Source organism: Nannobrachium achirus, assembly GCF_963921795.1.
Source record: "Nannobrachium achirus genome assembly, chromosome: 1".
NCBI lineage: Eukaryota > Metazoa > Chordata > Actinopteri > Myctophiformes > Myctophidae > Nannobrachium > Nannobrachium achirus.
In genome coordinates, this window is record NC_137810.1 from 40,358,244 (window position 1) to 40,376,128 (window position 17,885).

A 17,885-nucleotide genomic window follows, 5' to 3' on the forward strand; every position below is an offset into this window, starting at 1 on the left:
TATGAGCAAACGAGGGGAAAGCTTACCTCTCTAGCAAGACTAAGGTCTATATCAGTGGTTCTCAACCTGTGGGTCGGGATCCCCAGGGGGGTCCCAAAATTATTTTTGGGGGTCTCCAGGATGATTAACTTAATATGAAACATTGTTTTCTCACTCAACAGTAAACAAACCAACATGAAGTTTAAGTGTACAGAGGGTACAGTAGATGCACATTTCTAAAGTGACAATTTAAGGACTTTTTAATACCTCTAAAATGACAAATGAAACATTGGCCAAATTGTCAAAGGCAGAAATTGTGAAAATAGCCGATCTACATGCTCACAACGCCTCGCAACGCGAGGCGTTGTGAACATGTAGATCTGCTATTTTCACAATAGAACCGTGTTATACCAAATGTAATGCCTCAACTTTTAGTGCTCTTCAGGGTGGGGGGTCCCCAGTTAAAATATGATTATTTTGGGGGTCACGGCCTGAAAAGGTTGAGAACCACTTCTCTATATGACTGATGGCATTTATCCCCTCTCTGTATGGGGACACGCTGAGCTGTAATCATGTGACATCTCCCACCCTTGATAATTAAAACGCTGCCATATCCGATGTTCTCTTGGCTCAGTGTTGAGGGCGGAAAATACAGCAACACTCTCATACAAAATGTCAATACAACTTGAGCAGTCAGCAATCACAGCTATCTGCAACCAATATAAATTATGATCCACACAGTAAAGAGGGCTTCCCCACCCTCAAGCATTGCTGTGGCATAACGGCATCCAGAATGAGATCATGTCTTTGTGTAAACCCAAGGAACCTCGCTCCAGTTACATTATTTGTGTAGCATCAACAAAAAGGCGATTCTGCTTTGAAAGGCTGAAGGCAACCTCCTGACCAATTACACAGTCTGTTACCCACACCCCAAACACAATTATCACCTCCTGAGTGGAGAGCAGTCCTACTGCAGATTCTCTTCTTGCAGACCTGAAGCCAAAAATAGCAGATGTACGAGCTTTTTGGGAAACCCACTGTTTTAAATTCAGAAAACGTATGTTGATGACATATAGCCTATGTATACTCAGTGTGTGTCTGAGTATATATATATATATATATGTGTATGGTATACATACATACATACAGTGTATATATATATATAGCTCAAATCTAATATGACACAGATCAGATGCTTTCCTGTTTTTTTTATTATCGGGTTATAAAGAGGGCACACACACGCCAACAGTCTGGTTGGAATAAATTTATTTGATCTGTCTGTAAACAAGGTGATAAATCAATTTATGGCATTTCTTGGTTTTTTATGCATATGAAATCAGATGCGTTAAAGAGACTGTATCCCAGATGTAAGAAAAATAAAAAGGTGATGGTGGGGGGGAGGGAGGGAGGGGGGGAGAAATTAACAGAAATAAGCAAAAACAAATGAACTTTTTAATCAGTACACATCCCACAAGGCCTGAAACATTGGAGCTGTTGACGCTATGATGTCCCTTAAGAGGAAAGGGGGGGGATGCAAATGAAATGACTCCTTTATATTGGACAGCGGGCAAAAAACATCCATCTCACATTAATAGCGAGATTTCTCTCTCTACGTTTATGGCACGAGGATACACACAGTTTTTTTTTCTCCTTTTTCCGTTGTTTGTTTTTTTTGTCGTGAAGAAGTAGTGTTTCAACAAGACAACCAGTGTCCTTAATATTATTCCAACCAATCCCATCTCCCGTTGTAGTGTTGTTTACTACTTTTTTTAAACGCTGCTCAAGTTCTTTTCTTTTCCAATTGGACGCTAAACACGTTGAAAGTACCGAGCTTTCGACAAGACAGCCGGGGAGAACCACACATCTCTGTTGATGACTAAAAGAGTTAACAAGGCAATTTATTCCACAGTTTTGTTTTTGTCACACAGCATGGGTTTTTCTCATTTCTTTCTCTTTTTTTTTACAAATGCAGTAATCCATTTTTGCTCAACAACAAAAAGAAGCAAACACAGTTTGACATGATAAGACCGTAGATGACCTTCATAGACAGACCCTGCTCTACTACTACGACCCCATAGCTTTGAGCTGTTGTCACGTACAAGTGATTTCTCTGGTTTTAGCGTTTTGCCTTCATCAGGAAAAATAAACAACAATGAGGTGCTAGAATCATCCTTCACGATGATTTAGAGCAATCATATATAAACACCAGAGGTGCGACTAAAATTGGTCCTATGAAAAACAAAACAAAACTAAACAAAAAAAAATATCGAACTGGACACACTCCAGATGGTGTTGCTGGGATATCTACTGTCCCAAAAAAATTAAAATAAAAAATAAACAATGGCAGCCTTTTCAAAAAAAGAAAATTTAAAAAAAAAAGAAAAATATATTACAGGAGCTGGCAAACAATAAGTTTTAAGTGCCTGAGAGCCGTTGTTGTTGTTGTAGTGATGGAATGTCCATGGGGTTCGCGTAGCCGGAGAGGTCACAAGGTTGCGATGACCGTTGGGCGTTTGTCGGGACGAGACTCTGCCCTGCATCGTGATGATGATGACGACGATGACGTCATCTCTTTGTCTTTCGGTGACCTCGGGGTTGATCAATAAACCAAACTTGATCCAAGAAGCACAGCCCCACCCCACAGATTATTACTCAGTATAAAATAGTGTTGGTTGAAGGGAGTTAGAAAGGACTTAGTAGAGTAGAGAGTGGGATCGGGAGAAGTAGTGGTTGATTAATGAAGAAGGAGAGGACCAACTGTCTCCTCCTGTACTTATGAAGTGTTATAACCTACTAGGACCAAACAGGATGAGAAGCGAGGGGAAGGGGAGCGGAGGGGAGGGGAGGGACAGACTGCTTTGGCAGGAGCTACAGGGGGAGTAGGGGGCACGGATGGGGGGGGGATTAGAAGGGACAACAGTAGGCTCTAAGATATGCATGCGGTCTCCCCTCCCAGACATGCTCTAGAAAAGGAAGACAATATGATCTTGTTTTATTTTTCTTTACTGCTCAAGAGCTCCAAAAAAGCGTCCTCGGCTGCTCAAAAGAGGGACAATCAACTACCAGGCAGCAGCAAAAACAAAACTAATCTCACCCACAACTTCCAATTATTATTAAAAAGGTTTCCTTCATATTATTTAGTTTATTTTTAACATTTTGCATTTCTTCACTGAGCAATTTTCTTATTTTTAATTTTTTTGGCTGGTCTTCATTGTAAATATACCGTAAGACTTGGTCATGATGTTCCTGTTAAACAAACAACATGCTCATCTTTCTTAACTATGGTGCAATAATAACAGTGCTAGAATAACAGGGGAAAAGGAGTACACAGCGTGAATGCATCAAGATGTCTTCTTTAAGAAATGAGAGAGAGAGTTAGGAGGAGAAAGGGAGGGGGGGAGGGGAGGAGGGGCGGATGACCAAAAAAAATAGAATACAGGGAAACCAAAATGAGGGAGGGGAGGGGGGGGGGGGTAAAGAAAGAAAAAGTCAACTACCGACTACAGAAGTTGGAAAGTAGCGTGAAATGCAACAAGGTGGTAAAAGGGTGAGCGGCTAGAGGGTGAGCTGGGTAGAGACTTCTTTAGTATCCAGATCTCCTCAGGTAGTCAGCCATGCTAAACGCTTTCTTGTTGAGCTGTCCTCCGTGGATACCTTCCTTCCCCATGACTATAACCAATACTGGAGCACACGCACGCACGCACACACACACACAAAGGACAAACAAAACAAAAAAAACAACAGAAATGAACAGACGTGATGGTATTGACTGACGGTCGGTCTGGACAACAAGTAAAAAGACATTATTTTTCCCCCCTGCTAAGACTTGTGGGGTTACAATTTGTTTGACAACAGGACCGGGGCCTGTTACAGGTTAGGCTGCACTGCACTGTCTTGCTTAATAACTATCCCAGGACTTTAATTCAAAGGGACTTTTGTCTGAAAAGGTTCAGGTAAGGGTGGCTGGGGGGGGAAGGGGGGTGTGGGGGTTCTTTACAGCAATTGTGTTTTTTTATTTTAGTTTTTATTTGTTTTGTATTTTTTATTTTATTTTTTATTTTTTTATTTTTTTATTCCTCCTCTCTCTCCCTCAAACTACACCACAACATAGGCTAGGTGAAGACTAAACGTTTAGAACCCTGAATCCCGTAAGTATTTTGCCATCGAGAATGCCTTCTTATTCAATCCGCCTCCATGGACCCCTTCTTTGCCCATTACAAAGACCATGACTGAAAGAAAAGGAGACAGAAAAAAGGGACATTTAGAGAAAAGGTTGTGAAGTTAAGGAGATCACAGGTGAAAAAGAAAAGCTGTAACACGTCCAAAAAACAAACAAAAAACAAGCAGGGGTGGAGAAGACAGGTAGGAATCACGGGAAGAAAAGAAGCAAAGCGCAGTCCTCTTTAGGCTAACCTTGAAGCCTAAGCATTCATTTTCTTATCAGGGCTGCTAGCCATAGTTATGGCAAGGCATTTCTCTAGCATTTGAAGCATTTAGCTCCTCATCTTGTTGTGACTTAGACGGAATAGAAGAGTAGAAAAGGGCTTCAGGAAAGCATGCAATACAGGTGATACACTTAATGTGAACTAGTGACATGTATGACTTGTGTTGAGAACATATCGTTGCCGTCGGGCAGAAACCTCTTATCTCATATTGTAACTTTTAGTGATTTTTCGTAATTAAATGTCCTTCTTGATCATACTACATCGAGCGTCACACAAAAGCATCGACGTGGCGAGAAACGACGCATTTCAAGCTCCAAGTGGACCCTGCTGCTTTTGCTACTTTTGAATTTGAATCCTGAAAAGTAACGGTTTTGGACATACCTGTACGAGGTTTCCACCCGACAGAGACGATATTGGAAACACGCTTGACTACTACTTGGGCCTTGGAACAACATCACACCTCTTCAACCAAAGCAGCTTCAAAGTTAGCATCCAACTCTTCGGGATCAAGTGTTTTCAGAGAGAAACCTCTAAACATGTCACGACTCACGGGTGTCATCATCACAAGGTGACAGAGATGCGACTACATCCTGGTACAATTAGGTTGTGCCAGGCAATTTGAGAAGACCAAGTTTAACATTGGCTTTCAGCGCACCCTGTTCTGGAGGGTTTGACTAAAACTGCCAACTTTGTGGCATTTAACTGGTTGAAGAAATACTGTGTGCCATCCATGAACCACCTATTCTAGGGGGCAAACATTCAGCAAATAAATTGCAGCTCTACAAGCTCAAAACATGTTGCAACACAGCACGTTGTGAGCTTGTAGACTATTGGCTATTACTGGCGATGGAAAAAAGGGAGGGAGCCTAGGCTCTGTGGGAGTCCGGTGAACTAAGCAACATATACTGTAGGGTGTAACTAGTTAAGCACAAGGATATGCGACTTTATATCGTCTCTGTCGGGTGGAAACCTTGTGTCCTAAACTGTTACAGACTAGTACTTTTCAGGAAAAAGTAGCAGATCGACTACCTGAAGACGCGGTGCGAACCGACGCGTTTCAAGCTTGTAGATCTGCTCATTTTGATGCTTTCATGTGACACTGTAATATGATCAAGTAAGGCGTTAATTTACCGAAGGAAACACAAAAGGTTCGAATATGGAGGTATGTACTTAAATTCACCAACTACTTTTGCTTGTCTACCATTGTACAAGGTAGATGTATAACTTTTAGAATGGAACAGGACAGCTAAATAATGTCTGCTGACCTCCTGAAGTGGATGGCAATATAGACGCCCTTACCAGCAACAGCAAGGTTTACTACTGTGCAGCTGTTAGCTGTTCATTTCCCCACCCCGTTTCCACAATCATTCAAGTTGTTTTAGTTGTAATTACTCCAACAGGGTATAATGAATAAAGGGTATGGCCTCATCCTGTACTTGTTACAAATGCAATATGCTACACGATGCCAGCAGCAGAAAGGGATAGGAAAGTGAATGCTTTGTCTACTCACTACCATCTGCCATCAATTATGCAAGCACACATTACAGCAGCATGCTTGTGATACCTCTCCTCAATACATGTGAGAAACTTTGAAAGTGGCACCGTGGTTAAGTAGAATTTAATACTCTACAGGGAAACAAAACAGTAAATATATGTGAGTTGGGGCGGGGAGGGGGGGTAAAGAGTTATACTGTGAAGAGTTTGGTGCGAGGGTAAGAAGGGTACATTAAGAACCAATAGTAGGAGACAGGGGGTACATGCAACTCAGGGGCGTCAGGGAGTTCAGATCAGAACATTGAGAGTAGGCATGGGACGATAATCATTATCTTATTAACGTACAGTACGTATATTGCGATAAAGAAAACACAATCATTGTCTCGCAGAGATTTTAAATTATCGTGTCGTCATACATCATTTTACTTTTGCTGAGCTGAACCTGCAAAGAGCGTACTTGGCAAGTACATTTACTTAAAGGAGTAGTTCACCCCCAAAATGACTTTTTTCCCCTATTGATTACTCACACCATGGAGACTTGAGTTCAATAATATTTGTTTTTTTTCACATTCCTAAGACAAAAGATTGATTATAGTAAATTTATCCTGACGGTTTCCCCATCCAGTGCCATGCATTTGTGTCCCCATTCAGGGCCATGCATTTAGGTCCCCATCCGGAATCAATGGAGGTAAATTTACTATAATCACATCTGTTGTCTTAGGAATGCAACAAATACAAAAAACTATTATCGAACTCAAGTCTCCATGGCCTGAGTAATCAATAGGAAAACAAAATTGGGGGTGAACTACTTCTTTAAGTACTGTACTTAAGTACAGTTTTGAGGTATTTGTACTTTTAGTATTTCCAATTTCCATTACTTTTACTTCTACTCCACTACATCTCAAAGGCAAATATTGTACTTCTACTCCACAATAATTATTTGACAACTTTAGTTACTAGTTACTTTGTAGATTATCATTACAAAACAAATATTGACCACTTCAGCCCTATATACATTTTGGCCATTTGAAAATAGCATATCTACAAGCTCACAATGCGACACTTTCTGAGCTAGTAGATCTAAGATATTTTAAGTACATTTTGATGCCAATACTTTTGCACTTTTACTCAAGTAAATCTTGAATTCCGTACTTTTACTTTCAACATTGCATTATTGATATTTTTACTTAAGTAAGCCATTTGAGTACCCCTGGTACTTGGTAAAAGGTATGTTGATTATCGCGATAATATCGTTATAACAGTATTTTCATATCGTCCCATCCCTAACTGAGAGACCCAGGTTAGTGGGGGGAAAAGACGGAGACCCTGCCACTGTCTGTCACAGACAGTCTCACCTGTCCTGGACACAGCACTCGCTGCTAGGCGCAGCATGCTGTTTATCAGGGGCCCACTTAGGTGAAATGAAAACTGACACAACTCGCAGGCAATTTAGTCCTTAGAACGGGACTTGAAAGTTCAATCGGGTTCTTAAGTGCTGGTGGATAAAATGTGTGTTTTTTTGTTTGATTTGTTGATCATTTCTTACCCTGGTTGTCGGCCCATTAAAACAACTGAACTACAACGACACTTAAGGACAAATAAGGATCTGAATACATTAAGCATAGTCTCGCGTAGCCAGACAACTATTCCACAATCTCTGAATGCTATATAGAGTCTGGAACAGCAGCTCCCTAACGGCGAGTATCGGAAACGGGCATTACGGTTCAATAAAATATATTTTAAAATGTCATTTCTGCTAAGCAGCAAGCTAAACATACTTATATGATTTTTGTTTATATAATGATAAATATGTGTGATGTGAGACTGAAACGGAAGTGACGTGGGGGCTTCACTTCCGCTTCATCTCGCACTCATCGTTTCTTCCCCGGTTTGCCAGACTGTATGCCGGGAGCATTTGACCAAATCGCAGAGGCAACCGTCTGGCCACGCGAGACTACATTAAGCATAACATTTTAAGTAACCTAAAGTATGCCATTATGATCCAATTCATAACACACAACACTAAGGCCTTATAAAGAACAGTAATTTAAAATGTTATGGCTGAAACTGGCACAGAGGTGATGTGATGTGTTACATTGCAGAGAACCTATTGACATTTGAAAGATGATAATCTGTAGATATTAGCTTGACCAAATACAATGCATTTGTGTTCAAGGGAAGCAGCTCCACAGTTTAACCCTCAGGAACAAACTGTTGTTGGGGAGAGAGGCCGTCTTATTGGGCAAAGAACATTTAAATATGAGGAGATGTGGACAGCTATTGAATGACGCCTGTGGAGCAGTCAGGGGGGTTTGGTGTCTTGCACAAGGACACTTTGGCACGGTGCCGGGATGATTCCCAGGCATCCGTTCTACCTCATGAGACACTGCTGCCCCAAAGATTAAGGGGGAGACGTTCTGATTATTAGGGATGTATTCAGAGGAATGTAACCCTCACAAACCCTAATCTGAATCCGTCCTGTGGCTAGACCTACCTTGTTTTAAAAGCATTAACGAAACAAGACAACATTTAGCTGTTGTTGCTGGTTTTTTTTTTGGGGGGGGGGGGGGGGGTTTGCACTTACAATAACATCAACGTTGATGATTGCGACAACTAATGCGCGTCATATATTGAGGAAAGGTGCATTCTATTATCTTATACCTCTATACACACATGCACACATTGCACAAGGGCTCCAAGTTTGAAAATCATACAAATCTAAAATGGCGCAATAATCATCATCAGCATCAAAAACAATCGGTTGCACAAAGTTTTAGCCCAAACATTGCCGCTTGTACCTTTGTTGGCTCTGCCTACAGAAACGTTGTATGTTGGCTCTCCTCCTTGACTCTTTGTCCTGATGTCCATTGTCCAGTCGGTGTCGATTTGGAGGCTGTCTCTGATGACGGAGCATTTCTTTTGGCCTAACATCATCCCGCTGGTGAAGAACGCCTCCCGGTCTTTACCCACTAAGGTGTCGATTTCTTCACTCTGGGGGATAGATAGATAGATACCTTCATTATGCCAAGAGCGAAAAATCCACCGGCTTCGACTGCTCTCTTCGCATTCAATCCGACTTTTTCACCATTTCTCAGACGTTTGAATGCAGAGAATATGCACTGGGTATCCACGGAGGAGTATCCTCCGTGGATACTTTGAAGTACGCATGCGCCGATATCTCTCGCCTTGAATATTATTCCCCTCAGGGGAATCGAACCCAAACCGTGGGTTTGTTGCATCCGTGCTCTACTGACTGAGCTAATGAACGGATGAAGTGACTCCTTTTTTGTGCATTTATCTATGACGTGGATAGTGGGGTAGATGTTGATAGTGAGGGACTGAATATTTACTATTCTGTCCATAACGGCACATAACTCGGTAACGCGGCTGAGTGGGATTGGGCGCCGCTCCCACCGTTCGTCGCGGCAACTCGGCTCGCTAGCGCTCGCCTCGGTGGCGACTCACGGGGGTCATCGGCGCCCAATACCGCGCCGCTCCGTCGGGGTCAGTGGCGTGGAGCGTTACACTGGGGAACAGAGCACACTTGGCATCTGGTTCGAGGCTGGGAGTCACCTCAGGTTTTATTTTTGCGCTCCTCTGAGGTTGACCACTAGATGTCGACATTTTACTACTAATATCTCTGCATTGGTGAGTTATTGGATACTGAATATCCAAGTATCCTGGATACTTTCTGCATTGAAGAGTCTGAAAGCACGTGAATATTTCGCATTAAGTGCGTTGATATCATTAGAAGCAGGTGGAAAAATCAGTCGCCCAGAGGCGGCACAGCAGTTAAGGTTACAGAGAAGTATGAAAAGAAAAAAGTACTGTTGTGTACAGTAAAAAAACTAATAAAAAAAAGAAGCATCAACAATCCAGAGCAGTCGTAAACTTAGTTAAAAACCAAATAATAAAGTATCCAGATAGAACAGTCAATGTTAAATAGTAATACTTTGGTATAGTATATTGGTAAATGTTACATTTATATAGCGCCTTTATACAAGGCGCTTTACAGAGATGTTGCATTAAATTCACCCATTCTACCAACCTGCTCATCGGGAGCAGATAGGGGTTCAGCGTGTTGCTCAAGGACACTTAGACAGTAACTCTGGGGGAGCCCGGGATCGAACTGGGAACCTTCCGGTTGCCAAGCGGACGCTCTAACCCTGAGCCACTGCCGCCCTACTATCAACTGCTGCATTGGTCCAACTTATCAATGCAGTGGCAAACAAAGAAAAGTAATACCCTAACCAAATAAAGTGACTATAACACTCTTGCTACATACAGTAAGTGTGGAACATTATATAATAAAAAAAGAAATCATTTTTGTCTGGCCTATTAGACTTCATAATCAAAAACTGCACGGGCAGATAGCTTAAGAAGACAACTTGTATTGACATTTTTCCAACATGGAAACGATTATGACAATTATAATGCAATTATCTCAAATAATTGCTATTACACGATTATGTAATAAGTGTGGCATAATGTTAGGTATGAATGTGTGCAGGGAAAGAAAGCAGCTGTTTTATCTAACGCTGTGGTTCTAAAACTGTGGGGGACCCAGGGGGGCTCCCCAAAATATTTTTGGGGGTCCCCACAGATGATTTGCTTAATGTGCAACATTGTTTTCTCAAAATTCTCATTCAACAGTAAACAAACCAACATACTGTACATTAAAGTGTATAGGGTATCTGCACATTTCTAAAGTGACAACGTATGGACTTGTAAGATCTTTTTAATACCTCTAAAATGATCAAATAAAATAAGACCATTACTGCATCAAAAGTAATCAACAAACTATACTATATAAACAATGGTCAAACCCAGATTGTCAAAATAGCCGAATGAGAATATTTTGTGAAAATAGCTGATCTACAAGCTCACATTGCCTCACATTGCCAGATGTTGTGAGCTTGTAGATCGACTATTTTCACAATACTATCTATCTGTGGAACCGGGTCAAACTTGTCGGGTGCGGAGTTCCTTAGTTCAAATATGATTCTTTTGGAAAAGTTTGATAACTACTGGCCTCTAACTGACTAGGCGGCTGCTATTTTGCACTATCTCAAGAGCCCAACAGGAATTTAAAAACAGCGTATAGCATCTCAAAGATGTCTGGTCACCTGCCAATGTGGCGAGTGGTGTAGGCAAATCTACTAGTAGGTACAGTTAAATATAGCTGCCACGCGGCCGGTGTTCATTTACTAGACAATATGTAATCTCTGTACATCTGTTTCTAGGAAGTTTAAAATCTCTAGATCTTTTTTTCCATCAAAAGATTTGGGCCTATATAGCCTCAGGTTATATTATATACTGTACGATATGGTGGGAGTAAAATTGGGCCTCATACTGTTTTGGAAAATGGCCCAAAAATGATGAGCAGACATTTCGTCATCAGTCAACGTTAAGCAATATTTGCACTTTCACTGACCCATAGGGTATAACAGAATTGTGCCATACAAAAGACAAACAGGCTAACACAGAGTGACTATCTTGATAAATAGCACCTCTGTTCTGTCAGGGCATTAAAATGCTATCACGGTCCAAATTCAGTTGTCAACAACACCTTGTGTTGCAAAAATGTGATCTAATCAGCAATGCTGTGTGTGTTGTGTGTTGCTTTCTCACGACTCCAAGTGACACCATTCACATATTGTTTTTGTTTTTTGTCTATTTCTGCTGCTTATGTGCCTTTGTCACATTAATCGCTGACTGTACAGACACTGTAAACAACATTTATTATTCAACAATGAAAAAAAATTTTCTATTATGGGCCTGAGATGATAAAATAGAAGGTGGGGGAACTAACTAGGCCTACATCATGTAACAACAAGGAATGTCATTCCACAGAGGTGCAAACAAAACAAAGTGCTAAGGGAAGCATTTGATCGAGAATGACGAACCTAAAAATAGCACTGATTTTGTGCATTATGTGCAACATTTCCCGCATGCTTTCCATGGTGATACAGTGATTCAACAAGCTAGGCTAGGGCTGGGAACAAAAGGCGTAGCCCTGCAGAAGAAGTGCACAGTCATTCATACAGCAAAGCAACCCAGTGTGCCTTTTTCCTTCCGGGAAAAAAGGGGAAAATCTGAAGGAATTCTGCCTGCAGATGTGCTTTAGATGTGCTCGGCTTCGGTGTCGTGCAGCACCCGAAAATAGCAGATCCACAAGCTCGCAGCGCGTTGTCTTAGCCACGTGCTGCGAGCTTGTAGATCTGCTATTTTGGGTGCCAAGCATAAATCAGACCCTTTTAGCCATGATGCTAACCCAAGCAGCAGCACAACACGGTTACCAGTCAGCAGTGGTGTGTGTAAAGTAACTAAGTACATTTACTTAAGTACTGTACTTAAGTAACATTTTGAGGTATTTGTACTTTAATTGAGTATTTCCAATTTTTAATACTTTTACTTCTACTCCACTACATCTCAGAGGGAAATGTTGTGCTTTTACTCCACTACAATTATTTGAACACTTTAGTTACTATAGTTACTTTGCAGATTTAGATTCTTATTACAAAACATACATTATCTACTTCAGCCCTATATAAAATTAACATTTTGGTCATTTGAAAATAGACGATCTACAAGCTCACAATGCCCCACGATGTGATGCATTGTGAGCTTGTAGATCTGCTATTTTCAATAGATTTTTATACATTTGAAAACATGAAATGGGACATTCTGCATAATGAGCTTTTACTTTTGGTACTTTATCATGCCAATACTTTTGTTCTCTTACTCAAGTACATTTTGAATTCCGGACTATTTCTAAACTGCAGAACTGATACTTTTAGTAAACGATGTGAGTACTTTTTTCCACCACTGAATAGTTCACACAGTTCTTGGGCCAGAAGAAGCAGTTCCCACGAAGAGGAATGGGCCTACACACATTTTGACCACAGCTGCAAGCCTGCCATGCATGGCTGGGTTCATGTCAATAATCTAATGATCATGCATAGTTTGTAGGACAGTAAGGACACACAGCATCACACTGGTCACGGGGGCGAAGCTTCGTTTAGAAAGCACTCGTACGACGGCGTCCCTTGCCAAAAAGAACTGATCTAGCGATGTAGGCCTTTACACAACTGTGTTTGTAGCTACACAGTTCTTCTGCCTAACTAGTTCTGATTCGATAGTCAATGTATATGCTTTGTCGGTTCGTCCCTCCACAAAAAATGTATAAATTCAATCTAATCAATTGAAAGAAAATACTATAAAGGAGGACGAGCTCACAGCTGTGACACTTTCACTTGAACAATACGAAATGAATGGAGTTAACAGTTAATATCAATCAAAAGTGACTGTCAACCTTCTGTTGACAGCTCGACACGACAAACCTACATTGTGTCAGCAAGTGTGTTTTGTTACTTTATTTACATAACCATCCAAATGGAGGGTTTCGGGAATAAACTGAGAGCAAGCTGCCTTGATAAAACATTATTTTAACATAGCCTACTTCAAACACGTGGTGAAGTGTAAACATAACACGGCACATTGTCCAATACTTGAATAAGAAGTTTGACATGTTTGGTGCAGACATACAGAGGTGTGCGTGCGTGTGCCGCTCACATCTTCTTGCATCTCCACAGTTCAACTTTTTATTCTAGTATCTTTCCCACAAATGAATGCCCTTTTTCGTCATTCTAGAGTGGGGCGCAAAAGTAGTGAACATAGCAGATCTACAAGCTCACACAAGCGTGTATAACCAATTTTCACATTGCTTTATAAATATATAATTTGTTTTAAAACATTGGTTATCAAAGTGGGGTCCAGGGATACCCCAGCTAAATGATAGTTTGGAACCAAATGGACCCTTATACGGTATGTAACTCGTCTCAGAGTGTGTAGGTAACAAATGGAACCAAATGGGCCCTTATACGGTATCGTCTCAGAGTGTGTAGGTAACAAATGGAACCAAATGGACCTGTTACAAAATAAATTGGGGTGCCAGAGATAGAAATCCCATTAAATGGGGGTCCGTAGCCTAATAATGCATGTCAAACTGGGGGTCCTTGAAATTAAAATGGCTGAAAATCACTGCTAGAGCTGCTCTTATGGGGGTCCCTGGTGTATCTTTTCAAATGGGGGTCCGCGGGCTAATAGGTGTCAACTTGGGGGGTCCTTGACATGAAAAGGTTTGAGAACCACTGGTTTAAATAATACTGAAAAGGGGACTGCTTTGACATACGAGGTTTTCAGCCAGACACAAGTAAATCAAATGAATCAGAGGGAAAAGGGGGGCGTGGATGCGCGAGGCGCCATCTTGGAAAAGTCAAGGGGCGGCAGCGGCCCAGCGGGCCGGATTCACTAACGACGACTACGGAAACAGCGTAGAAATAGAAGACACGAGAGAGCGCAAGAGAACAGGGCTGGTCCGCTATGGCTTTACGCAACCTCCTTACGCAGCTAGCGTAGCTAATGGTTTTCATTCTGGATGACCGGCATGATTTGAGCAGAGCTAACGGTGTTGTAGACTAGTTGTTACCTAATCAACAGTGGTGGAACAAGTATTCACATTTACTGAAGTATAACTAAGTATCAATGCTGCAATATAGACATACTCTGTTACAACTTACAAGTAAAAGTCCGAAATTCAAAATGTACTTGAGTAAAAGCACGAAAAGTATTGGCGTTAAAGTGTACTTAAAGTACCAAAAGTAAAAAAGTACAACATATTTGAAAATAGCCGATCTACAAGCTCACAACGTGTCGCGATGTGAGCTTGTATCTGCTAGTTTCAAATAGCCAGGCATGAAAACAGAGCTAAAGTGTTTTATAATATTATAATTTATAAATCTGCAGAGTAACTAATAAATAACGTTTTCAAATCATTGTAGTGGAGTAAAGGTAAAATGTTTTGATCCGAGATGTAGTGGAGTAGAAGTAAAACATTTGTAAATACTCAGGTAAGTACAAATACCCCAAAAACTGAAGTAAATGTACTTAGTTACTTTACACTACTGGAGACATGTTGTGATTTACAGAAAGACAGGCTAACATTGCGCTAGGTAGCCTGCTCAAAAAGACATATCGCTAACATCATAGCCTCCTAGCTAGAATTACCGTTAGCTAACATTAGCCGTATGCACTAAATCTTCATTTTTAAGAAAAAATATTAATAATTGTATTTAAAATGTCAGCAACAGCTATGAGCACGTCTTTGTGAAGACAACATTAGTAACGCGTGGATAGTATTAGTGCTGCTGGAAAAGGTGCACAAAGTGACATCAATGCATCTTGTGTGTGTGTGAATACAGGTGTTGTATCGATACGTGTTCCCCGTTTAGATGTGTTTGTTCCCCCTGTGCCGTCATTTATCGGTAATAACCGTAGCTATAACACAATAGTGACATTGTGCAGAACATTTCCCTCTCTCTCTCTTCTCAAATAAATACACAAGTGGCAAAATGGGTTAAAATAGTGGTAATTAAAAAAATAGTCGCTGCTCACAATATCTAAATATAAAAGCAACATCAATTATTAAGTGTGTTGAAAATCGCAACGCGTGGATTTCCCCACTGGATACCGTTATATCCGTTATGCTAGCTAGACTGATTGTGTCCATAATGTTATTTTTTCTTATTTTTATTCCTTCACTCCCCCGGCGTGAATTTAGCGGTTTTCTCCCACTCCGCTTCGCTTAAAACGGGGAACAAATCTCGACACAACACCGGATGGATGATACACCATGTGTGCTGCCGCTGCACGGCTGATCGATTCGACCGTCTATAAGGGGGTCCGCCTGGGCTGGGCAGCCCATTCAACAAGGCCCTGCTGCCTGCTGGCTGGGGAGAGGAAACCCACACCGGGGCGTGCAGAGCCAGATCCGCATCCCTCTCCTCTCTCCTCTGCTTCCTCCACAACAACATCCCGCTGATCAGATCACAATAGAAAAAACCCAGCAACAACACTAACCGTTATGTTGACAAAGGTACCGCCGGGAAACGATGCCCACACGTATTTGGCGTCCGCGTACCCAACAATGGCCGCGTCCTGGCAGCTGCCATCAGCCATCAGGGTGTCCACGTAGGTTTGCCAGGACATATTTGTGTGTGAATTAGTTCAAAAAAAGGGGACCGGGAAGGAGAGAGAAAAAAAAGGTCGATCGTCGCAGGTCGGGAGTCACAGGCGTTGGCGGATCGGCGGGTCTAAAAAGCCTGGTCGTCAGTTGGTATTGTGTCGATCGGTTTTTTTCTTTCTAGAAAGGCCTCCAGCAGATCCCCGGCGCTACCGTCACGTCCCCGCTTTCTTCTCCTAGAGCTCAGGGCAGCAGCAGCAGCAGAGAGAAGAGGAGCGCCTGCATGCAATCGGCCAGCGCTTGGGTGTTGTCTTCGTTCGGATCACTCCGCGGCGCCGCGCACTACCACCACAGTCGTTGTTCGGTCCTCCTCATCAGCAACACGCGATGTGTGTCTGTGTGTGTGCACACTGTGCAGTGTGTGCTGTGCGGCGGATGGAGAAAATCTGCCGTTAGATCTGAATGTGTGATAGGCTACAGGAGCCTGAGAATGTCTGGTTTTTAAAGTGAACTTCTCTCTAACGCTTTGTGGTTTTGTCTGCTATAGCTGCGATTTTTGGAGCTGTGTGGAACACAAGCTCCCCTATACGTGGCCGACTGGCCGTGTGTGTAGGTATGTGGGTATGTGGGTGGGTCTGTGGGTCTGTATGTAGCCTGTATGTAGTAACCCTGGGTGACCAGAGAGGTGCTGTTGAGTCTAGCCTGCCCTGAGCATCAACTGCAATACACACACACACACACACACACACACACACACACACACACACACACACACACACACACACACACACACACACACACACACACACACACACACAGCTCCACTTCGAACAGAGGTTCGATTTTAGCTTTACTTTTCAATTCCAATCGTGTTCTCTAAAGGAACGTGTGGGCAACTGGGCATAGTAATTCTTGGATCAGGATGAGGGATAAGGCATGGCTGTCCCAGTGATTTTTTCCCCCCTTCTTCCTCAGGAGCACATGGGCCTGAATAGAACATTTAAGGAAGGAACACATTGATTGATTTATTGATTGAATTATTGTTGATTGATTGATTGATTGATTGATTGATTGATTGATTGATTGAATACTTTATTCGAAGTTTGCATAGGACAATTTACAGGACAGACAGTACCTACTGTTTACTGATACAAGGTCAACTAAAAGGATAAAGCCACAAGAGCTTATAGGCTTGTTTAAATTGGGGTCCCTTTTTTCTCAACACTAAAGGAATGTGTCAACCAACTAAAATGACAATTCCAGCTTTGCAGAAGTTGCAGGCATACTCTTTTTTTCATAGTTTAGGAAATATATTTGTATTTTTAGGTACTTATTGCTCAGTTAAAACGCTGCCCATACCCTCCTATCAATCTTGTTGCTCTCTGAGTGATGCCTGTGCAGAACACGACAGCATCCATCCAGACATCGACAGATGTCTAGGAACTGTCTTTCGCCGATGTTGACAAAAAGCCATTGGTGTTGGATTTCCTTTCTGATGAACTGACTGATGACAACAGCAACAACTTGACACACATCTCTCTCTCTCTTTGAGTCTTGCAGAAATTCCAGGAACATTTCAGGAGTGTGCGTGCGTGAGTGCGTGCGTGCGTGCGTGCGTGTGTGTGTGTGTGTGTGTGTGTTTCTGTGTTTCTGTTAAAAGCACAATATATTAGGCTATCACCAATTAAAACTGTAATAGGCCTAGTTCCTATAAACATGGGGACCCCCTGGAACTCCCTCAAGGACCCCTGGGGGTCCCCGGACCCCACTTTGAGAATCAATGCATTATAAAACAAACAACCACACGATATACATACAAGTGTCTAAACACAAGCAAAAAGACATACAGCCATCTGTAGCCCAGAGGCAGCCCATGGATAAGTTCATCTAAATTCAATTAATATTTAAGTGATAAGCTATGATTTAAGATCAGTTAAGCTTTG

The 17,885-nt window shown here is 41.8% G+C and overlaps 1 protein-coding gene across 1 annotated transcript; it reads right to left on the reverse strand.

Moving 5' to 3' along the window:
- Positions 1-1,228: 1,228 nt before the first annotated feature.
- Positions 1,229-16,231, reverse strand: LOC308291961 (profilin-2-like). Its single transcript, XM_080734133.1, has 3 exons — positions 15,840-16,231; positions 8,717-8,909; positions 1,229-3,660 (listed from the first exon to the last, which is right to left on the reverse strand). Exons 1-3 carry the CDS (start codon positions 15,966-15,968, stop codon positions 3,563-3,565), a joined length of 420 nt encoding a protein of 139 aa, XP_080590259.1. The 5' UTR covers positions 15,969-16,231; the 3' UTR covers positions 1,229-3,562.
- Positions 16,232-17,885: the final 1,654 nt, after the last annotated feature.